The 23,476-nt window shown below is 38.9% G+C and overlaps 1 protein-coding gene across 1 annotated transcript; it reads right to left on the reverse strand.

Moving 5' to 3' along the window:
• Positions 1 to 795: 795 nt before the first annotated feature.
• On the reverse strand, positions 796 to 23,449 carry MED17 (mediator complex subunit 17). The gene is made up of 12 exons (XM_082660340.1): positions 23,038 to 23,449; positions 20,247 to 20,413; positions 19,299 to 19,518; positions 17,344 to 17,480; positions 17,169 to 17,253; positions 16,671 to 16,823; positions 14,818 to 14,948; positions 13,845 to 14,029; positions 10,476 to 10,613; positions 7,168 to 7,285; positions 5,539 to 5,698; positions 796 to 4,172 (listed from the first exon to the last, which is right to left on the reverse strand). The coding sequence occupies exons 1-12, from the start codon at positions 23,285 to 23,287 to the stop codon at positions 3,961 to 3,963; spliced, it is 1,956 nt and encodes a 651-aa protein (XP_082516466.1). The 5' UTR covers positions 23,288 to 23,449; the 3' UTR covers positions 796 to 3,960.
• Between the last annotated feature and the right edge of the window lie 27 nt (positions 23,450 to 23,476).

A 23,476-nucleotide genomic window follows, 5' to 3' on the forward strand; every position in this document is an offset into this window, starting at 1 on the left:
TTAAAACATTCCACCACCCCTCTAACTTGTACCTGGGGAAAGAGTCTTAAAACTCACAAGCTCCTTGTCATGCCTGAATGCCCCAGCCCATTATTGGGAAGGGATTTTCTCAGTCTTGGGGGCAACTCTTACTCTCCCTGAAGACCAAAGCCAAGGAGTGTTTTCGGCTGGACTATGTATTATACGAGACATGGACAGTCCAACCCAAAATATGCCCCCCTAGAAATTGAAAAACTTACAGATCCACAGGTCTGGGATCAGGGAATCCCAGGGAAAACAAATTTGTCACTCCTATAAAAATCACCTTACAGGAAACTAATTACTTCCCTTCCGGGCGCCAATACCCCATAAAACCAGAGGCTCAAAGAGGCCTCCAACCCCCCTAATCTCAAAATTCATTAATTATGGGCTTTTGGTGCCATGCCAATCTCCCTGTACTACTCCAATCCTACCTGGTCTTCTCAGGAATCCTTATCTCTGCCACCTTTTTAAAATGCAAGTTTTGAAAGAGGGTAAAGGTCTTCTCAGGAACCCTTATCTCTGCCATCTTTTTAAAATGCAAATTTTGAAAGAAGGTAAAGTAATTTTGAACTTGACTTGTCAAGGATCAATAGAAATCCTAAGTGTCTTTTCTGTAAATATTAGTAAAAAAGGTTTAGCCATCTAGACAGGTGACCTGGATTTGTTCCATCTGCCAGAAGCCCAATTTGAATCCAACTCCTTGTAAATGATGGGTTTTATATTACTGTACCTGACTCGGGGGCTGAAATTCTGAAATGGGAACGATGAGGTGTCTGTGTTTGTGTGTTCGTATGTATCTATGTGTGTTGTAGATGTATGCTATTACCAAAATTAATTCATAAAAGAGCTCTATTTCATTGGCTTAAAGGAAATTAAGTCCTTATAGCTTATATAAATACTCAGAAATATAAAACTGGCCAGAATGAATTTCAGGCTCACGTCTTCTGGGAAATATTCAATACTAGACTGATATCTGGTATTAAAGGTGGCTTAAGCTGGTTGGTCTGATTAATATAGACATGTCTTTAGAGTCATCAATGTTAAGTATAGTACTTCTGTTGTACCCAGGTTTACTAGAGGTCAAATAAGACCTTATTCCGTTACGGATTTGTCAACAAGAAAAGTAACTCGATGTGAAAAAAACATTTAAGTAGATTGTTGCGTGTTTTCAGTAAAGAGTGAGGAATGGAATTGCATTTAATTAAGGGAAAAGAAAGTCTGTCTTCTGGTTGTTTCTGGATGGAAAAAAATTAAGTGATGGATATAGGTGATAAAAGGTTTGTGGAAAGTGGACCCTGAGAAAAGGGTTTTCTGCACGGTCAGGATTGACTAAGTTTAGAATAAATTTAATTGAGTAAATGAATTTTAAAAGTAAGCTGGTGCAACACTTGAATTTGGCCTTTCTCTCTCTTAAAAGGACAAGACTGTCTTTGGTAACAGGTTTTAAGTTCTTTACCTTTTAAGTGATCTGTTCTGTATTTGTGCTTGAAATGTTTTATTGTCACTTTGGCTAAGTAACTATTGTCTCACAACTATGATCTTATTTGACCAAGTGTTTTAAATCTTTTTGACAAACTTCCCAAATACCAAATTTTAATTAAAGTTCTTTTGATTTCCAGATAACTTTGGGATATTTTAGAGGGCCCCTGAGGTATCTCAAAGAGAAGTATTTAACTAGGATTATTTTGTATGTTAAATTAAATGTGATCAGAGGTTTAATCAAGCCTTTTAAGTCTTTTGTCATTTATAGATATTTTTGTACTCTGACACTGTTACAAAATGTGCTTCATCATCAAGAAGATTCATAGGAAGGCTAAGGAAACAGTTACAACAGTTCCACATCAAGATGACGGCCCATACGGACTTAAAACAAGCTGTCCTGCCCTTGTGGCCCCTAGATCAGGCATCTAGAGATTATTTACTCCCTGACAGGCAGGGTCGACGCCCCTACTCAGCCCTGAAGCAGTTGTAGAAGACAGACCATCACCCCTCTGCTTCCCATAAGAATATGGGAGTAAAATCTCTGAGGGGGGAACGAAACAGGAGGGAAGGAGAAATGGCACAACCTTTAAAAGAATGACACGGCCATAGGACATGACAAAAACTGGTTAGAACTCACTAGATCCAAGATGGCAGAAGATTCGACTTCCAGTGGGCCTTGAGACTCATTATACACTCACTGTAATATATTAGCATGCTAAATGACACACCTACCAGCACCATGACAGTTCTGAGGCTAAGCATAAAAGGTCAAAAAGTGGGTGATGGCCCACTTCCTGGAAATCTCCACCCCTCCCCCCAAAAAACTGGAATAATCCTCCCACTCATTAGCCTATGAAATTACCCAGCCCATAAAAATGAACCATGCCGGGCTTCCCTGGTGGTGCAGTGGTTGAGAGTCCGCCTGCCGATGCAGGGGACACGGGTTCATGCCCCGGTCCGGGAAGATCCCACAGGCCGCGGAGCGGCTGGGCCCGTGAGCCATGGCCGCTGGGCCTGCGCGTCCGGAGCCTGTGCTCCGCAAGAGGACAGGCCCGCGTACCGCAAAAGGGAAAAAAAAAAAAAAATTCACCATGCCATATTTCAGGGCACTCTCTCGCCTTCTGAGATGGTCCACATGTTTGAGTGTATTTCTATCTAAATAAATCCACTTCTTACCTATCACTTTGTCTCCAAATTCTTTCTCGACAAAGCAAGAACCTCAAATTCACTGGGAACATTATTAAGTGAAGTTCCTCAGACATATTTTAGGACTGGGGCACTATATCCAAGAAGTTCATGTTATTTATTCTTTGCAAAATGTATTCCATTACTCCATTTGTATTTTCCCTGGGAAAATGCAGAGAGCTAATGGAGTAAGGCAGGACAAATCTTTAGTCGGAAGAAGCAATCCAGGGTTGCTGGCTGAAGCTGAGGGCTGCCAGGGGCAGGGCCAGGCAGGAGCAGGTGCCTAGTGGGGCAAGGCAAATGAGGTCTTTCAAGTGGGAAAACAGACCAAGGAGGGACCTGAGGAAACACTAAAGATACAGTCTGCCTTCCAGGCCTTCAGCTGGAACTCTCCAAGGAATTTCTCAAAGTAGTAGACCCAGGCATGCATAACAAAGACAATCAGAGGAAGAGGTACTTTATCCACTAATACAAGAGCTCGCTTTAATAGCTCTGGTAGGGAGTGGAGAACAGGCTCCTTTGGCTGGAGAGTACTCTGTTGCACTTCAGGGAAAGGATCTGCTTCTCTCAACTGGAGGGAATTCCTGTATGAAAGCTGCGTCTTAAGAGTGTTTAAATACTCTTAAGCAATAAATAGTGGAATGAAACAAGTCAATTAAAGACACAATTCACTGAGGTTGAGTTCAGAGTGTCTGGAATTTAACCATATGCTTTATTTGATGTCAACATCAAAGGAATATTTTTTTTTTTTTTTTGCGGTACGCGGGCCTCTCACTGTTGTGGCCTCTCCCATTATGGAGCACAGGCTCCGGACGCTCAGGCTCAGTGGCCATGGCTCACAGGCCCAGCTGCTCCACGGCATGTGGGATCTTCCCAGACCGGGGCACAAACCCGCGTCCCCTGCATTGGCAGGCGGACTCTCAACCACTGCGCCACCAGGGAAGCCCCAAAGGAATATTTTAAAAAGCAAATTCAAATCCATAAGTTAGTAACAGCTCAAGTTAACTGCATTAAAAAAAAAAAGTATTTACATCTATCCATACTTGTATACCCTATAACTGTAAATAAACTTTTGCATTTCAAAGCACTTGTCACTTATAAAGTGAAAGTTTTCAAAATGCTAGGTAAACTTCTGCTAATTATGACTTTTTAAAAACAATACTCCTTTGGAAGATTCTTCTTCCTTGTGCTTATAGTTGATCTGCAAACATTTCTCAAAGTTTCTGGAAACTTCTCTGGAAAAAAATATCTGGAAACTGGTCTGGAAGAAAATCATAGTAGACAAGGGCTAAGTGCAGACATAAGCAGCTCCATTTTGTAAACAAAGTTCCGGCCTTCCATTTTATTCCACTGAACTTCTTTGAACGGTCCACGAAGATGATTCCATTTGCTATCTTGTAAAACATCACTTTTTGGAAGGTCTTTACACTGGTTACGGGGAAACTGAACCATAATCTTGCTGCCACTTTCAGGGCCATTACGAACTGTGGAACAAAACCAAAAATTCAATATACTCATTTTCCAAGCTAGAGACAACAAAGATCACACAACTTCATTTTCCATGAGTATAAAAACCTTGTTTGTCTATCAACTTGAAAGTGCTCATGTAAAAGTGCTTTTCAGGTTCAATATGCTGAAAGAAAATTTACTAATTTATAGATACTAGGCTGGTATAAATACTCATGAATTACCATTTGCACTATAAAAATGTGGCAAGATGAATGTTGGTTTAGGAAAGTCAAATGTCCTATATACATTTTCAGAACATCATTATTTTTTTCTAAAATACTTGACAACCCAATCATTCAATGACTTGGTTAATATATACCTACTATGTGATAAACTCAAATGTTCAAAATCAGAACTGGAAAGGATGGAGGAAAGATTATTCCAAATATAAACTTTAGGTTTTAATGAGGCTTTATAACCCAGGAAAGAAGAAAACAAATTATCAGTAAGGGCCTAGCAATGATCAAGCCTGCAGATTCACAAGCTCTGATCCTGTGGGGAAGAATTTCTGATTATCCATTCTTTCAAATATTTAGAGCAGGTATTAGAAAAGATCACACTAAAACCATATACAATTTTCAACTAGACAGTATGTATACATGCCTATCAAAGTGCCCCACTCATAGTAGGTGTTTCATAAAACACCTCTCTGTTCCATCCCTTGACCATCTTTAGGATCAAATATTATTCTTGCATATTTGCAGTATAGATATTTTATCTATGTATCTATCTATCTATTTTTGGCCATGTGGCTTGTGGGATCTTAGTTCCCTGACCACGGATTGAACCTGGGTCCATGGCAGTGAAACCATGGAGTGAAAGCACCGAGTCCTAACCACTGGACCACCAGGGAACTCCCCAGCAGTGTTTTTTTTTTTTTTTTTTTTGCGGTATGTGGGCCTCTCACTGTTATGGCCTCTCCCGTTTCGGAGCACAGGCTCTGGACACGCAGGCTCAGCGGCCATGTGGGATCTTCCCAGACCGGGGCATGAACCCATGTCCCCTGCATCGGCAGGCGGACTCTCAACCACTGTGCCACCAGGGAAGCCCCCCAGCAGTGTATTTTTAAAAAGCATTTATCCATTAAAAGTTTTGGCATTTTTCAGGTAATCTCTTAGGAAAATGTGTTGCCAAGCAAGACATTTTTTATAACTACTAGAAAAGAGAAGTAATAATCGGTTGCTCTGAATAACAGCTATGATGAGATAAATGCTCAGTATAATTACTGCATGAACTCACCTACTGCAGAGATAAATTACTATTAAGTAGAGTAACTGTTAAAGCTAAATGTTAAGGCCAAACTCCCAAAGGTCTCTTCACATTCAGAGAAGCAGAAAGTACCTGAAATAGCATAGTCACCATTCGGGGAGGCCACTGTGATGGCAGAGGCATTGCCAATGCTCTCTATGGGCCCAAGGCCCACGTGATTACTGAAGCTCAGGACCTGCCAGCCCATAACCTTGGCTAGCTGCTGAACTGCATGCACCTGATGCTGTGACATCTGTGAATGAAAAAGGAAACTTCATTGACAATCAGCGTGGGTATTTACTTTGCAGTGACTTGACATCGTGACTGTAAAATAACCTTCTGTTGGGGTTTTCAGTGCCTAGCACAGGAACCCTGTCTTATGTTTGAGGAATCCTCCTGTGTGACCCCTGAGGGAAGCGAACAGCACCCCACCTTCTACTGCAGAAGCTAAAACAGCCTAATACTCGCTTTCCTGTCCACTGGCAGCTGGAAGACAGGCATACAACCTGAACTTGGCCAACTGGAACCTCCCACCTGGATCACTGATTATGAAGCAACAATTAAGTAGTAGCAGGGTGTGCAGCTGAGTATCTTCCATTAACCCCCTCAAGTCCACTCTCCACCCTGCTCTGTCCTGGGAGGCTGATCCATATGGCTACACTACCAGCTTTTATAACTAGGTCCTTAGCAAACAGACACTCTTGAAATTATCCTGAATGTGCCACTTATTTCCGGTTAAGACCCTGACTGGTACACGGGGCAATTCAAGAGTGCATTCTGTCCCAGCGATGAAGGCAGTAGTGCTGGGATGGCATCAGTAGTGGCACTGCCCTGGCTGTGGTTCTATCTAGCTTCCTTTGATCCTGATCCATTTGCAAGTCTTATTCTCTAGACTTCTCATCAGTTCTGGAAGCTATTCAGTAGGCTTTCAATATGTTTCTGCGTGTATGCGTAAGCCGACCAAAGCCATTTTAGGTGCAATCAACCGAGAGCTGCCATACCTCACGAATGCATTTTTTTCCCTTGGTACCACGTAAGCAATCAGTATAAAAGATTATTGCTTCTAGGATGAAGAGTGTCAGTATTTTCAAAAAATTTTATGTGAAACATAAATATGTGTTTTATGTGAAAGATTCATTAGCATTTCAAAACCTACCCTTTCTCCCATAACTCATATTTCAATGGGTCATCACAACTCCATGAAGAAGGTAGGAAAAATACTGTTCTTACTTTACAGACGAAGAAAGAAAGGTCCAGAAAATTGTCCAGTGTCACAAAGAAGGTTTGTGACGGCACTCTCCATACTGTCCCTTAATAAGAGGAACACTTGCTTAGGGCTCAAGAGGAAAACATTCCACTTATCATTATGGAGAATGGACACTAAAGCTTCGTATCTGATCTCCCTTTCTCTGGTTTTCTTGGGTTAGTAATTCTAAACTTTCACGTGGTCCTGGAGGGGTGGTATATCTTGGCTAACATGAGAAATGAAAAAAGTCTGATAGTCTCAGAACTGGTCCTGCATCTTAAATACAAACTAAGAGTAGAAACAAATCTAGGATAGTTTGTCAACACTTTCAATTAGCCCGTAGGTTGTAAAATGTGCACTAGACATTAGGTGGCAGGAAAAAATGGCTTTTTAAAAATAACTGTACTTCTTCCCCACTTTGTTCGTTCACTAGTTATGAGTGGAAGGGGCTCAAGACCTGTAGCTGTAACTGTTACCTGAGACAGAAGGAAGTCCTGCAGCTCCTGCTCCTGATGAGACAGAGTGATGACTCTTCCATCTCTGTGTACGACTCGGATCTGCTCAACTCCAATATTCAACTGCAGCTGAATGGACCTTTAGAGACACATATACTAAACATCAGAAATGTTGCAAATTACCTTACACAATGCCAAAAACCTTAACGTCAAAGAAAAAGAATATAACAGACAGTTTTGATAACCTACACCAACACCCACGGGGGAGAGTTTTCTTAGGTTCAATGGAAACCATCAGACTCTCTCTAAACTACTGTAGGCCACGAAGCAGCAGTCTACTCAGAAGGATACGGTGAGGGAAGCACGGCGTGCCAGCAGGCCAACAGCCCTTGCTCCTCTTCTACGGCAGGCCTTCCAGCTGTCAACACTGCAGCAATATACCACTGCTGCAATGAAATGAGATCCACGTTGAGAATACGTGGGACCTGCCCTGACGCAACAACCTGGTTCCTCACAGGAGCCACGCACCCTTAACAGCTCCACAGGCATGGTTTCCAGGGTGCCCACCAGAGACACTGCCCACTGTTAGAAGTCACGCCATCCTGGGAAATCCAAAGCTGTCCCCATCAGGGATTTATAATTTCTCCCAGTCCAGAACCATTTTACCAATTTGGGATCATTTCTGCCATAAGCAGTGTTGCCTAGTAACACACATGGCATCTTTCCCTATCAAGTTACTAGGAGACTAGAGCGAGAGTTAACCAAAGGTCGAATTCTCATACAGAAAGGAAAATAGGGTTTGTTAACGTCACTCTCTCCTGAAGTAATCAGCAAACAAGTCAAAATACGTACGCTCTATAAACTAAGCTAAGGTCAAACAAAGAAACTCGTAAAATAGCCAATGAATATATACGCAGATCACAAAACTCTTCCAAGCTAATTTATAAATTTTTAGCATATGACACGTACATGAAACACAAAACTCTCCAAATCAAATAACCTAGATGAACAAATGTGGAAAAAAATAGCATTATTTCTTTCCACATTTGACAGTACCTCTTTTTTTCTAACTTTGTTTTACAGCAAATATTTAAGAATAAAGCATTTTGGCAACTACCTATATAAAACTGTAATCTTGATGAAGTTTACATATTTCTTTCCAAGAAAAAACACAAAAATTCAGAAGGCTTAAAGGAAAAGACTTATAAATCTAACGAAATTTTAAAATTCTCCTTTTTTAAACAAAAAGAGGAAGAGGGATTTGTAACCACTTTGAAAAGCAAATTGGTAACATTAATCAAAATTTTAAATGTCCTTATCTTTTGACACAGCAGTTACACTTGGAGGAGTTTATCCTATAGATATGCTTACATATGTACAAATTATTTTGCTGGCATCCAACTAAAATGGTCAACAATAGAAAGTTGGGGAGCTTTAAGAAAGAGAATTACTTTCAATTTTAAATAGCATAAGATGACCCCACCAGCTATAGAAGATGGGGAAAAGGGTATTCTACACTTCCTTCTACTTCCTCTCCTGTCCTGATTCTATCAAGGCTACATTATCACAAACCTTTCTTCACAGAAGTTTAGAACGTTTACACTGGATTCTATAACCATAATCCCATAGTTGTTTGGTCTTAGTTCTAGATGTAAATAATTCAATGCTGATCAATTTTTTCTTTTCCTCTCCTTTGTGCTAAGTTTTTATTATGGAAAATTTTAAACACACACAAAAGTATAGTATAATGAAAGCCGATGACCCCGTCACCTAGCCTTAACAGTTAAAAACGTACACTAACTTTGTTTCATATATTCAACACTTCCTCTCCCACCACACCCCCAAGGCACCCCAATTATTTCATTATTTCTTTAGGTAGAGGGGGAAGAAAGCCATGATCCACTCCACCAACCTTTTCCAAGAAGTTTCAAGACTGATTTCCTTTGCATTGTATACTCTTTTCCCTTCTCTATTTGATCTTTAAATCATGTTCGTCTACTATCTTTCATTTTTATAAAAAAAGAGAATTAAAACATCCCTATTAAAATATAGTGTTATTATACTACACGTTATTATAGTATATATTATTATATTCCCCGACTCCTGAGGGTGGTGATTTCGTTTCCAGTTGTGTTTTGCTCACTGAGAGACCACTGTGGCTAGTTACGTCTGCCTGAAATAAAGCAACTAAAGCTTGAAATATAAAACATACAGACCCTGATAAACATACTCACTCTCTAAGACTGACCTGGAGGAGGGGACTCAGCTCCATCTTTCTAGTTGTTAATTTTCAAAGAGGCTGAAATGGAAGCCCAAAATGTCTTTCATGGCCACCAGCTAATTATATTAACAGTTTTACTGCCCACAGTTTTAATGATATAATTGACAATGTCATTGTATTCGTTTAAGGTGTACAACATACTGGTTTGATATTTGTATATATGGCAAAATGATCACCACCGTAAGTTTTTTTAGCATCCATCACCTCACATAGTTGTTAATTTTCTTTTTCTTATGATTATAACTTTTAAGATTACTCTCTTATCAACTTTCAAATATATAATAGAGTATTATTAACTATAGGTTCCATGCTGTACATTACTTCCCCAGAACTTAATTTATCTTATAACTGGAATTTTGTACCTTTTGACCACCTTCACCAACTCCCCACCACGGCAACCACCAATCTACTATCTGTATATTAACTTGTGATTTATGAATATAAATCAAGTAGACTGCTCCTCCAGGAATGCTGGGGACAAAAGTCATTAAGGGCATAATCATGAACTGGATTAAGACACAGGGGTTGTTTTAGGCACACTATGGAAAGGATAGGCTCTAATATAAACAGCCCTCCTCACCTCAAATACCCCAGACTAGCCACAGCCTCTAGGCAAGAACTGAAGCGGATCGGAGTCTGAGGAGGCGTGGCAGCTTTCCGCTCAAAGCTGGGGTTCCTTCCTTACCACAGCTCAAATATGTGACATTTACCTAACAGAGACTATTTTAGACATTCTTACATCTTTTTTTTTTTGGTTTATTTGTTTTTTTCCTGTGTATTTTGGCCGCACCACGCGGCATGTGAGATCTTAGTTCCCCAACCAGGGATAGAATCAACGCCCCCTGCAATGGAAGCGCGGACTCTAACCACTGGACTGCTAGCGAAGTCCTTACCTTTCATTCTTAAAAACACTCTACAGCTGACATAATTTACTTGCATGTTATGCCACCCTGGCAAATAAAAACCAAAATCTTGATATAATCACTCAGCAAACATCAATACATAAAAAGCAACTTAACATATTAAACAACTTCTTTTTGATACTTACTTGCATATTTGTTCATAGCCTTGTGATGTGATTAAGACTTTCACACTAGATTCATAAACATCATTAATATTTGACCAGTGAGCCTGTATCTGAGGATCTTCAATGCGACTTGCTAAGCTGTCAATGGTTGCAGCAGTTCTTTTAAAGAAAATAAGTTAAAATTTTTATAAAGTTACCATATAAAATAATAAGATGATAAATCACTTATCAGTTTTACGATTATTTGAAAAACAGATGACTACTTTTTGAAAATACCATCATTTGAAAAGCAAAGATTTGAAAGAAAGGTCAGATGTAGCTCTGATGTGCTGGTTCTCAGTTTCACATCACGGCACATTCTCACGCCACGTTGATTTCCTTTTAACTCCATTTGTTTTCTGCCACTCAGAAAATCTTACCAGAACACAAGTGAGAAGTATACTTCCAGGGTACTAACCTCAGCTCTGTAAAGAATATAAATTACTCATAATTTACTCATAATTACTCACAATCAATATCAGTACTTGATTCCTGGTAACAAGTGACTTGGGACATACCCGCACCTGGAATTATAATTCCATTACTGTCATGGAATTATAATCATTTTCAAGAGAACCTAGAGAGACTTATTGCACAATTAAAACCTATACTCCAGGAAAGATAAATATGGTAAGCATAAATGAAAAATAAGACCCTTCAAGTGATAAAAGATAAATATGGTAAATATAAATGAAAAATAAGATCCATACAGCGATAATTATGTACCAACTGCTATAATAAGTGCTTTCATGAATTATTTTAACCTTACTAACAATAGTAGACACTACTATCATTACCTCCATTTTTCAGAAGGAACAAAAGCAGTTTAGCAATGTTTAGTAACTTGCCCAAAGTTTGTAACTGTTTGGGGCACAAAACCTGAAAGTCTAACTCCAGAGCCAATAATCTTTCCTTTATATTTTATACACACTAATGAAAAGCCACTGCCTAGAACCAAAGCATCAAATATGTAAGTTAACCAAATTACTGAGATCCTCAGTTTCTAAAATGTGATTCTAGCACTTCACTGGAAAGAGAAGGAAAAGCCAGAAGGAAATGGAAGAAATGAGAACAGCCCCTGAGGACAAGGGGTTTTTACACCAACAGGCTTGGGCTTTGCTCTTTTATCCTGCTTCTGCTCTAGTACTGGTTTCTTTCAATCCATTTTTAACTTTACCTTCTTTTTCTGTGATTTGTTTCCCTGGCAGTGCTTCAAAAATTTTTACAGCAGATAAATATGTATGTGAGAGTTTTGATCTCAGTATTATATCTATCAACAAACTGGGAATAAAAAAGTATCTAGCAATTGAGAATTGTTAAACGAAATCATGGATTAGTCACACAATGGGCTATTACACAGCTATTAAAATATCTCTGAAGGCAGGGTATAAAACTTTATGATACCAGATTTATTAAAAAATAAAAAAGATACACATGCCCTGACACATATACTGTTGACCCATGAACAATGGGTTTGAAATGCACCTGTCCACTTATAAGAGAATTTTTTTCACTAAATAATTACTACAATATGCACAATCTTTGGTTGGCTGAATCCACGAATGCAAAACCTGGGAGAAGGAGGAACTGCCTATTTGGTGGCCGACTGTAAGTTCAACTGTATAGAGAGGGTGGCACCCCTAACCCTTGTGTTGCTCAAGGCTCAAATGTATGTAAAAATATATGAACATGTTAATTGTATGGAATTATACAGATGGGTTGATACATTTGGAACATTATTTCTATATATAAGGGGAGAAAAGGGAATATTTTTAAAACTTTGCTGCTTCCAAGATTACAACTACTATTCAGAAATTTATAAGCGTTCTAAAGATAACTTTTTCCATGCCCTTCATTTATTTCAGGGAATATTTAACTTTATGGTTAATCAGAAATTTGCAAGATTAACAATATACTCAAAATAATAGCTTTTATAATGGAAAGTAACAACAATAATCTAACATATAATATTCTTACTGCTTATAAGGAACTTCTGTATATACTGTTCAATTTGATCCTAAGACCAGACTCGTATACCCCCAGTTGCCAGAGAAATAGAGGGCCACAGATATTAACTAACTTGCCCAAAGTTACTTAGCAAGTCATTGAGCCCTGGCTTAAATGCATCTTTTACCCTAAACTCCTTACTCCTTTCACTGTATCATGCTGTTGTCTCTAACATGTCTTCCTAATTCATTTTACTAAGTTTCCATTCTGAGACCAAAGACTAATATGCTAATAAAACCATGACTGTATTAACAGGAAAAAAACAAAAATCAAAAATCAAATGTCGGGCTTCCCTGGTGGCGCAGTGGTTGAGAATCTGCCTGCCAATGCAGGGGACACGGGTTCGAGCCCTGGTCTGGGAAGATCCCACATGCCACGGAGCAACTGGGCCCGTGAGCCACAATTACTGAGCCTGCGCGTCTGGAGCCTGTGCTCCGCAACAAGAGAGGCCGCAATAGTGAGAGGCCCGCGCACCGCGATGAAGAGTGGCCCCCGCTTGCCACAACTAGAGAAAGCCCTCGCACAGAAACGAAGACCCAACACAGCCATAAATAAAAATAAATAAATAAATTAAAAAAAAAAAAATCAAATGTCATTCACAAAAACAGTGTGCCCACACCTGTTGAGTACCACCAAGGCGCAATCGTGAATGAAGTAAAAACAGACCTCTTCACTAAGCGCCCAATAATAAAATAGAAGAGCACCCTTTAGCATTTGGAAGTGAGACATTCATTTAGGTCCAATCATGCAAGTTTTTTTTGTAAATGATGTGTATGGAAGAAAGAAAATGAGCTTTGGGGTTACATAAACGTGGGCATAAATCCTGATTTTGCTAACCTTTTAGCTGTGTAACCTTCAGCATGTTGCACAACTTCTCTGAACCCCAATCTTCTCATCAGTAGAAATGGGTTAACATGATCTGCCCCAGAGCTAAGGATTAAATAAGTCAACATATAGGAAAGTGCCGTCCGAAGTCCTGAAATGTGTGACAACCAAAAAATAGGGAAAGCTTCAAAAAAGGTTTAAATCAGTTCAGGAAGAGCATCCCATGGACGGGTTACTGAAGAAAGTTTGGTGTCCCACGGCAGGTCCCCTAGTCAGTCACCTTTGGAAACATTAGTGCCAGTGTTAGAAACAATATATTAAGTTACATGGGCAATGGCGCTAACTAAGTCTTCCCCAAACTTGACAGGACCATCTACGACCATAAACTCTTCTACCATAGCCACTTCCATCTCCCCGGAAAAAAAATTAAAGCATGCCAAAAATAATGTAACTAATAAAGATAACTAACAAAGGAAAAAGGACTGCAATTTCAAAGAAAAATAGTAACTCTGTCCTTACCTACTCCTCAGAAATATATGCTTTGCTTGTTTAATTATTTTTTCCAGGAGCCCTTCACTTGACTGTATTGAATTAATTTCATTTTTATCAAAAGCTTGAGGACCCGAAAGTCTCATTCTCTTGTGGCCGAAAGGTGCACTTGCTGGATGCGGCATCATGATGGAACTCAAGGTCTGTTTATGAAACTGTAACAAGAACAGCCGTTTTAAACAGCCAATACCCACATATTAACTACACAATGTTCGATCAAAACATGGCTCACATTTTGGAAACATGAAAGCAATGGATCTGAACCACACATAAAGGCAGTCTTGGCACACAGATAAATGTTAACATCTACTAGGCCACATTTAATGTGAGTTTGTAAAGAGAAGGGTCCCTCTCAAGCTGAAATCAATAGATAATTATTCCACCATACCCTAGATTAGAGGTTCCCAAACCTGGCTACAACAGAACCATCTGAGGAACATAAAAAAATACTGATTCTTGCACCACCACAAACGACTGAACCAGATTTTGGGGTGAGGCAGAGAAGGCTGGAATATGTACTTCTATTAAAAGATTTTCAGGGGAGTCTTTTGAAATTATCCTAAACTGAACCAGCACTCTGGAAACATAGTTCTAGATGATGTGTAAGTAGAATACATCCTGAAATAACTCAAGTAATCCTTTTCACGGGCTCTGGCAAGATATTTTCCCTGATTACCCAATCAGAATACCCTCTAGCATGCATTTCTTACACCTCTCTATAAAACCTGTGGTGTACTTCTGCCACTAGAAGCTATGCTTGGAGATAGAGACTGTATTCTGATTATCTCTGTATTCCCTGAGCCCATAGCAAGGATCTTTCACAGCACAGCTACTGAATGTCATCGCTATATGAATAATGAGGACTCAGCAGAGGGGAGTGTGTGTACATTCACTGCTGTGGATACTCTTACCACAATGCAAGGAAAAACATTTACTTCATTACCTCTCTAATCAGTAGATGCAAATTATGCTCTAGGACATAAAGATGGTCCTCTGGACTTTGCTTCTCAGTAGCAGATTTTTGGGATTTCTTATCATTTGAAGAATGGCACAGAGAAATAGATAACTGCAAGCCTATTTATAAAAATAAGGATATAAATAACCTATAATATGGAAAGGCACAAACTGTTTTCATAAAGTATAATCACAGCCCATTCTCAAAAGATACATTCTGAACTTTAAAAGGACGCTTTCGTGATCAACATTTTTACACCAAAATGACTACTCATGAATATAATAAACTACCATATATTTTAACAATTCAAATTCTGTTCACCTACAATGTGGCTGCTGACTTTGAGCTGTGGCTAAAGACAGGTGAACGGAAACTATATGTTAATTTATTTCTTCTAGATGTTAAATTAAAAACGAAATGAAACACAGAGTTAACATCTGGTCTTACTGACTAGAAGACATATCATTCCCTGTTCCCATGAGAATCAGGATGAAATTTTTCACTCCTAATACCTATTCCCTTGACAAGATCTAAGAAGATACTCAGAATTTATGTAAAAAACAAGTGCAGCTAATTACAAATTGATCTCTAGGTAAGTCTAACTGCTTTTGAATAATATTTTAAATTCAATCTCTACAAATTTAGGAATATTATGGATATTTAATTATGCATTTTCTAAACAGAAACACTAATTGGAAAACATACATGCACCCCAATGTTCATAGCAGCATTATTTACCATTGCCAAGATATGGAAGCAAAGTAAGTGTCCATCAACAGATGAATGGATAAAGAAAATGTGGTGTATATACAATGGAATACTACTTAGCCATAAAAAAAAAGAATGAAATTTTGTCCTCTGCAACATGGGTGGAGTTTGAGAGTATTATGTTAAGTGAAATTAGTCACAGAAAGACAAACACTGTGTATCACTTATATATGGAATCTAAAAAATAAAACAAACTAGTGAATATAACAAAAAATAAACAGACACACAGAGAGAACCTAGTGGTTACTAGTGGGGAGAAGGAGGCAGGAGGGGCAATGTAGGGACAGGGGATTAAGAGGTACAAACCACTATGTATAAAATAAATAAGTTACAAGGGTATATTGTACAACACAGGGAATATAGCCAATATTTTATAACAACTATCAATGGAATATAACCTTTAAAAATTGTGACTCACTACGTTGTACACCTGAAACTTATATAATATTATACATTAACTATACCTCAATAAAAAAATAAAAACTAGGGACTTCCCTGGTGGCAAAGACTCCACGGTCCCAATGCCAGGGGCCTGAGTTCGATCCCTGGTCAGGGAACTAGATCCCACATGCATTCCGCAACTAAGAGTTCGCATGCCACAAATAAGCCACAACTGAGGAGCCCGCCTGCTGCAACTAAGACCCAGCGCAAATAACCAAATAAAAAAATAAATAAAATATTTTAAAAAATAAATAATTAAAATAAAAAAACTTTTTTTAAACTAAGCATTTTCTAATTGACAGCTCATTTAGACAATAAGACAGGATCCCTGAGAAATCTTCCACAAATGGTGCTGGCACAGACACCTCAAAGCAATTGTTACTCAATAACAGCCTTGCTAGGACAAACTTTAACTTATATTGTTTAAAGCCCAGGAGTGACACTACTGAGGACCCAGAACAGAGTCAGCAGTGCAGACTGTGTTGCATACTTCATTGGCTGTTATTACGGACCTCACACTACCTCTTTGCTCTAACTGTTCCTTCAGCACACCCAAATAGCTACCCACTCTGTCCTGTTCCCCAAACCACAAAGTCCTAATTATAAATCTCAAAAGGGTAGGCTGCACTTACTTGGAAAGGGCTGAGAGATAATCTGGTTTTTCACCACAATGTGAGGGATCTGTGATTTAATTTGAACAGCTTCCCGAGAGAGCTGTGCAAAAATTTCTTTACATAAGAGAACATTTTGTGCTGCTTCTAATTTCGTCTGCCAATGTGGGGAACCTGAAAGACAGGGACATACGTATATATTAATTAACTAATTATATTAGGTATTAACTAGCTTAAATGATGATTTGGATACATATGACAAAAGTTTAGAAAACAGTGCGTTATGGCATATAAAACATTTTACTTCTTTTACACAGAGAAAACTGGTAAATAAGTTCAATCTTTAAAAAAAGATCACACAGCTATTCACTAATGGTTAATTAACAAATTATAAATACTTACATTTCCAATTGCTCTTATTCCTAAGTACCTATTTTTCCTATCTATGTTTATCTTCAGTTCATTTGTAAATATAAGCTTAGATAAGACCAGAAGTTAGAGGATAGAACATAACTATACCTGGTTTGGATTTAGGCAAAGGTCGTTTGAAGAGGTTAACTGTGCCAAGATCACCTATGTCCGGAGCCTGTTTTTGAATTGAAACCTATGTGATGATAATAACATGAAAAAATGTTAGCACATCAGCTTCTGGGCTATTAGTAAGAAATTACTTGAAAAATACTTTGACAAATACCTTGATATATGCAGACCCCTCTAAATCACTAGGAATCTGGACATCAAGGGGACAGTAATCTTCAGGTATTTTCTTGTCCAGATCAATATCTGTATTCTTTATTACTTCAAATGTACCATGATGGGGAAACAGAGATCCTAAAGGCGTATTAAAAATAGCAAAATGAAAACCAGTTAACATGTTAATTTAACACGAATTATTAAGTGTATAATAATATTTCACATACACATCACTGAAGCATAAATTAAGTTCCTATGAAAAACGTGTGTTTTGGGGGAAGGGAGAGGCGTGGTAAACAAAAGTAAGGAAGCAGGAGAAAAGAGTTATTTACCTTAAAAAAATAACATGCCTTAGTCTAATGGTATCATAATAATATGAACTCTACAGGCCATCCAAACTGTTTTATTCAAATGGAGTTTTGACAAAATGAATATAATTCTAGAAGATACTTCCATAAATTTAAACTTTGGAGATTAAAAACTTCTGGAGCTCAGTCTCTGTAATACGGTTGCAATTAAAGGGTTCTGAATTCAGTAAGAGAAGGACAAAAGGAAACTGTGTATACCACCGTTTTTTCAACCAATTCCTAGACTTTCATGTGATATCTTTTTATGTAGGGCATAAGTTTGGGATAGTTGTTTTGGGCTGCTGAATTACCAGAGGAGTGGGTAGATAAATGTAACTGCTGTTTTATAACAGGGGAAGATGTTCAAGATTTTCTTGCAGTTAAAACCAGAATGTAATCAAATCCTTTTATAACACAGGTGACTATCCCATAGAGAGAAATTAGGTAAAGTTCTTGCACATAATTATTTGTTGGGAAGAGCTTACAGTGTTCAAAGCCAGATAGCACTGCTTCTACAGACTACCTAATGTAAAAATGTCTTTGTCATCTCGAATTCATCTTTGTGATAGAACTTTACCTTCAGAATTCAAAATTTCCCAATTCACATCAACGTTAAGGCATGTAGGTCCTCCAGTACTTAACTACCTCAATTTACCTTCCTTTAATTTTGGGATAATGATGGCTTGCTCTGACAAATGAATCCTTTTAAAATATCACTCTACTATTGTTACCCCAGTGATCACAGCCAGGGCTCCTTGCTTTTTTATCCCTTGACATTCAAAGTTTTTACCCCATTGAACTGTGACTCATAAACTTTTCCTGTATCCTCTGAATATACTTCAGCAGCTTAAAGACAGTACCATAATTACCTCGAAAAACCTGCTATTATATATCATAGCTCAACAACAAAGAATGTATACCAAAAGATATTCAAGATTAAACTCTGATATACTTCAACAAAGTATATTCCTTAAGTTAGTGTTGCAACCCTGGCTGAATAGAAAAAGGAAGGCGAAGTGTTTTCACCAGTGTTTCTCCTCACCCAGGATATGAAAACAGCTTAGCAGACTTTAGGGAGAAAAACAGAATAAGGAAGAATACAGAAGTTTCTTTTCTCCATTTATGCCCAGTTTTTGAGGGTTACTGGTAAGCCTGTGATTGAGAACTCTAACCCTACCTCCTTATTTCTGACTTAAATGTCAATTATGGTTCAGGGTATATGAGCACATAAACCCTATCTCTAAACTTTCAATTAAATGTATCTAAAGTGTTTCCAAATTGAATATAAACTATTTATACATATATTTACATAGGTTGTGATAAGGGTAATTTTAGCTTTTTCAGGCTTATGGGCACAGAAATTAAAACTTCAAAACGTAACATGTAACTGAGAAATAATATTATTACAGAAGAATATGTGGGAGTTCCCTGGCAGTCCAGTGGTTAGGACTCGGCACTTTCACTGCCAAGGGCCCAGGTTCAGTCCCTGATCTGGGAACTAAGATCCCACAAGCCATGCGGTGCGGCCCCTCTTCCCATCCAAAAAGGTAACATTACAACCTACCATTTATAGTTTTTGAAAAACTATATTTTAAACAACAATCTATACCTGCACTTCTGTAGCTCAGATCTCCAAGAATTTTATCTCCAACTTTTCTAAGTTTCCAGTGTTGCCGCAGTCTCAAAAGCTCAGAGTTGAAGTCTCTTTGTAGCTTATTTTCTTGGTTTTCAGTGACTGATTTAGTCAGTCTTTCTGCCCCCTTCAGTAGGATTTGTGCTGCTCCCGCAAGTGACTTCTTTTTAGATATCAACTGCAACGTCTGAGGATTCTATCAAAAACAATCCAAAAGTGTAGCTCTGTATTATTTTTTAAATGATTTTAAGATGATACACTTTTCTCAACAATAAAATACCTACTCAAGGGAAAATTTAAAAATTAAAGAAAAGCACGGAGAAGGGCGAAAAGCACATATAATAATTTTTTTTTTTTTTTTTAAATAACCGCAACCTATTTCTTTGGTCAACTCAAATAAAGATTTGTGTTAAACCAAATCACCACAGTGGACTATAAATCAGAACTTAACACTGCATCAACCTGGCCCAGCCTAGGTTAGGTTCCACTCTCCGTACTGCCATTCTTCTCCTATGTATGCCACTCTCCCCCCGACCCACACGTACACTCTTTCGAGGCACTCAGTACACTTCAGATCAAAGTCCATAACTGGAAAACTGATGAGAAATCAAAATCTATGTATTATATATATCCACAATCACTACCAATTCATGGAGACATACTTCCAAAAAGCCAAGTTTAATAAAAGTTTTCTGGCTGCTGCATGAGTCAAAATAATAAAGTTTCATAAAAATGTCACAATTTTTTGATAATATTACAGTACCGGATTTTGAGTTTTTGGAGAACTCAAGAGAGTTAATCTTTAAATCTTCATCTGGACTTAATTTTGCATTTAAGGAAAAGGAAACAATGGGCACACAGTCTAAAAGATGGTCCTGGGACTTACGAAAATGGCACCATTATTCAATCAAATCCCACAAATACCTGTTTTGGAGGAAGTGCATCCTGAGAGACAGGATCAAGAGTCATAAATTTTTTATCCCTAACAATACTGAGAACATCATAGAGAACACACATCTCTGTCAGGGCACTTCTCAAATTGTTCCTCACTGAATCCCAAGGCCAAAGGGAAGGCTGAAATTTCACCAACCCTAAAAAGAGAAAGAAAAAAAGAGAAATACACAGGTATTAGTTATAGAAGGCTCATTTAGAGGTTTAAAAGTACTAAAAGAAGAAATAATGAATTCTATTTTAAATTGTTCCCTATTTTATCTCATTCTCTCCACCCTTTCTTGAATCTTGGTTAACATTTAAGTTAGTATTCCTACAATGTCAAAACAAATATGATATCTAATTTCCTAAGTTAACTCTAACATTACAACATGATAGGCTTTCAACCTGTAAGAGTTATGCAAGCCTTCTTAATAACTTTTTTTTTTCTTCCAGCTTTCAAAACCTGAAAAAGTAATTGTTGAGTTTCCAATACACAGAAAAGTACAAAAATAAAAATGACCTATAATGGCAGCATTCAGATAGTAAACACTAGTAACACATCTTCCAACCTCTTAATCACTTTTAAAAATTAAATTTCATGAATACAGGCTCATTGTACAGAGTTCAAACAATAGAGTTATAGAGTAAAAAGTGAAAGTTTCCCTTTATTCCCCACGCCTAATTCTCTCCCCTCCTGACAGGCAGTCACCATTAACAGTTGGGGCGTACCCGTCCAAATGTTCTCCTATGCATTTACATACATATACTCCCATTTTTCTGTTGCTTGCTTCTCCCCGCCACCCCACCAAGTTAATATGTCCTAGAGACACTTCCAGATCTACTTCATCCTTTTAACACTGTATGATATTCTGGAACATCGGTGTACAGTAAGTTTACTCATTTCTGTTTAATTGTCATGGAGATTGGTTGCAACAACGCTAACAGTGGTAAACATCTTGAACACACATCTGTGTATACGTCAACTTTTTCTGTAGGTTAAATCATTAGCCATGATATTAGTGGTTCAAAAGAGATACACACTGGCAGTTCCCTGGTGGCCTAATGGTTCGGATTCCAGCTTTCACTACCATGGCCCGGGTTCAATCCCTGGTGAGGGAACTGATATCCCACAAGCCGTGAGGCGTGGCCAAAAACAAACAAAAACAAGCAAACAAACAAAAGAGATGCACATTTAAAGATTCTGATACATACTGAACTGCCAAACTGTCACCCAAAAAGGCTCTAAAGGGCTTCCCTGGTGGCGCAGTGGTTGAGAGTCCGCCTGCTGATGCAGGGGACACGGGTTCGTGCCCCGGTCCGGGAAGATCCCACATGGCGCGCAGCGGCTGGGCCCGTGAGCCATGGCCGCTGAGCCTGCGCATCCGGAGCCTGTGCTCCGCAACGGGAGAGGCCACAACAGTGAGAGGCCCGCGTACCACAAAAAAAAAAAAAAAAAAGGCTCTAAAAATTCACATTCCCAATACGAGATATTAACAATCTTTTTAAATTGCTACTAATCTTATGCATGAAAATAGTATCTTAATGATATTTTCATTTGCTTCTCCCTACTAGTGTGAGATCTGAAGTCTTTCCTCTGTGAGCAAACTGTTTATATCTTTGGCCTATTTTTCCAATGAATTGCCTTTTTCTTTTCAGTTTCAAGGGACTCTTTGAACATAAGGGGTGTCAACCACTTGTGTGTCACATGTGTTGCATATACTTTTCCCAGTCTGTCATTTATCTTTTTACTTTGTTTATGGCATATTTTTCCATTATTATTTAAAAATTTTATGTAATTAACATACCTATTATTATACCTATCTTTTCCTTTATAATGTCTGTGTTTCCTATCTTGCTTAAGAAGATCTCTCCTAATCCCGAAGTTGTATGATTATAACTTCTTTCCAATATTTTGTTTTATTCTCTTCACTTGCATTTCAATCCTTGCGGAAATACTTCTGTGTGAGGTCTGAGGTAGTATTTACCTTTTATTCCCAAACGGATCCCTAATTGTCCTAACACGACTGGCTTGAAATGCCATCTTTAAATGCCCATTTACACAGGGTTTCTTCACATAACTAATTCAAGAACTGTTAATGTTTTTTTATTCTTGACAATAAGAATACAAAAACCACACATACTTCTATAATTCTCTCCTAACTAGTTTTATTTTCCTTATAATCCATTTACTATATAGCATCCAGAGTGATCTTTTGTAAACAAAATCATCTGTCTACTTAAAATCCTTCAAACTTTCAGCTGTCGTTCTAATAAAAAGCAAATGCTTATCCTGGCCTACTGGCTCTACATGATTTGGCCTCTGCCTACCTCTTAGATCTTATCACATACTCCAGTCAATACAAATCTCCTTTCAGTAGGTGTTACTATAATCATCCACCTTGCACAGGGAAACAAAGTAACTAGTCCAAGGTCCCATAGCTAATACGTATCACAGCCGAGATGTGAACTACTGGGCTCTGAACCAGGGTGTGCCACACTACAGACGCTCTATTAAAAACGTAAACACTTCACCAGTGACAGTGTCCCTCAAGCGCTCCCACTCAAGGAAACCTGCAGAAGAATAAGGAGTATTAAGAGTCATGCAGTGCCCTAAATTGTCCAGGTGACGAAGAGCACAATTAATGTTTCGCGTACCTGCGTTCGAAGTACTTCCACGCACAGCATCTCACCTGGCGCAGGAGAGGCAGAGTGACATTACCTGGGCGGGTACCGGTACCCCCAGACCCGCCCAGCAGACTCGAGCAAAAGACACGGGCCTTACCTTCCTCGTCGTCCTGATCCGCGCTGGACCCGGCGCCCGCCCAGTCCTGCGCGTCGCCATCTGCCCCCGCCGCCTCCTCCTCCTCGGAGCCCGAACCCTGGCTGAAGTCGATCCGCTGGGCCAGACGCGCCAGATTCTGGGACATGGACAGCGGCTGCAGGTACGTCTCAGTGCCATCCAGGCCCACCTCCTGGACCTGCTTCTCGCAGGCAGACTCAATGCTGATCCGCACAGCGCGCACCCCAGACATGCTGGCGGCGTTGGCAGGACCCCAGCGCCAGCCGAAAACCGAGGGAGGAAGTATGTGCGCCTCTGTGGGGAGCCGGGAACCCGGGAACCCAGGAACCGCACCTTGGAAGAGCTTTTGTGAAACCAAACTCGGCTCTAGAGCCGGAAACAAAGACAAGAGCGCTGAGACTTCCCCAGAATGCACTGCAGG

The sequence above is a fragment of the Grampus griseus genome (assembly GCF_964374135.1).
Source record: "Grampus griseus genome assembly, chromosome: 8".
NCBI classification, from domain to species: domain Eukaryota; kingdom Metazoa; phylum Chordata; class Mammalia; order Artiodactyla; family Delphinidae; genus Grampus; species Grampus griseus.

Bases quoted from the DNA above. Each gene is read 5' to 3' on its own strand.
- MED17 (XM_082660340.1), bottom strand. From the start codon at position 23,287: ATGTCTGGGGTGCGCGCTGTGCGGATCAGCATTGAGTCTGCCTGCGAG. The intron at 17,481-19,298 runs GTATAGATTGTT...ATACGCCTTTAG, and splicing joins TCTGAGCTACAGAAGTGCAG to GATCTCTGTTTCCCCATCAT. The intron at 17,254-17,343 runs GTATTTGTCAAA...ATCATCACATAG, and splicing joins AGGGGTCTGCATATATCAAG to GTTTCAATTCAAAAACAGGC.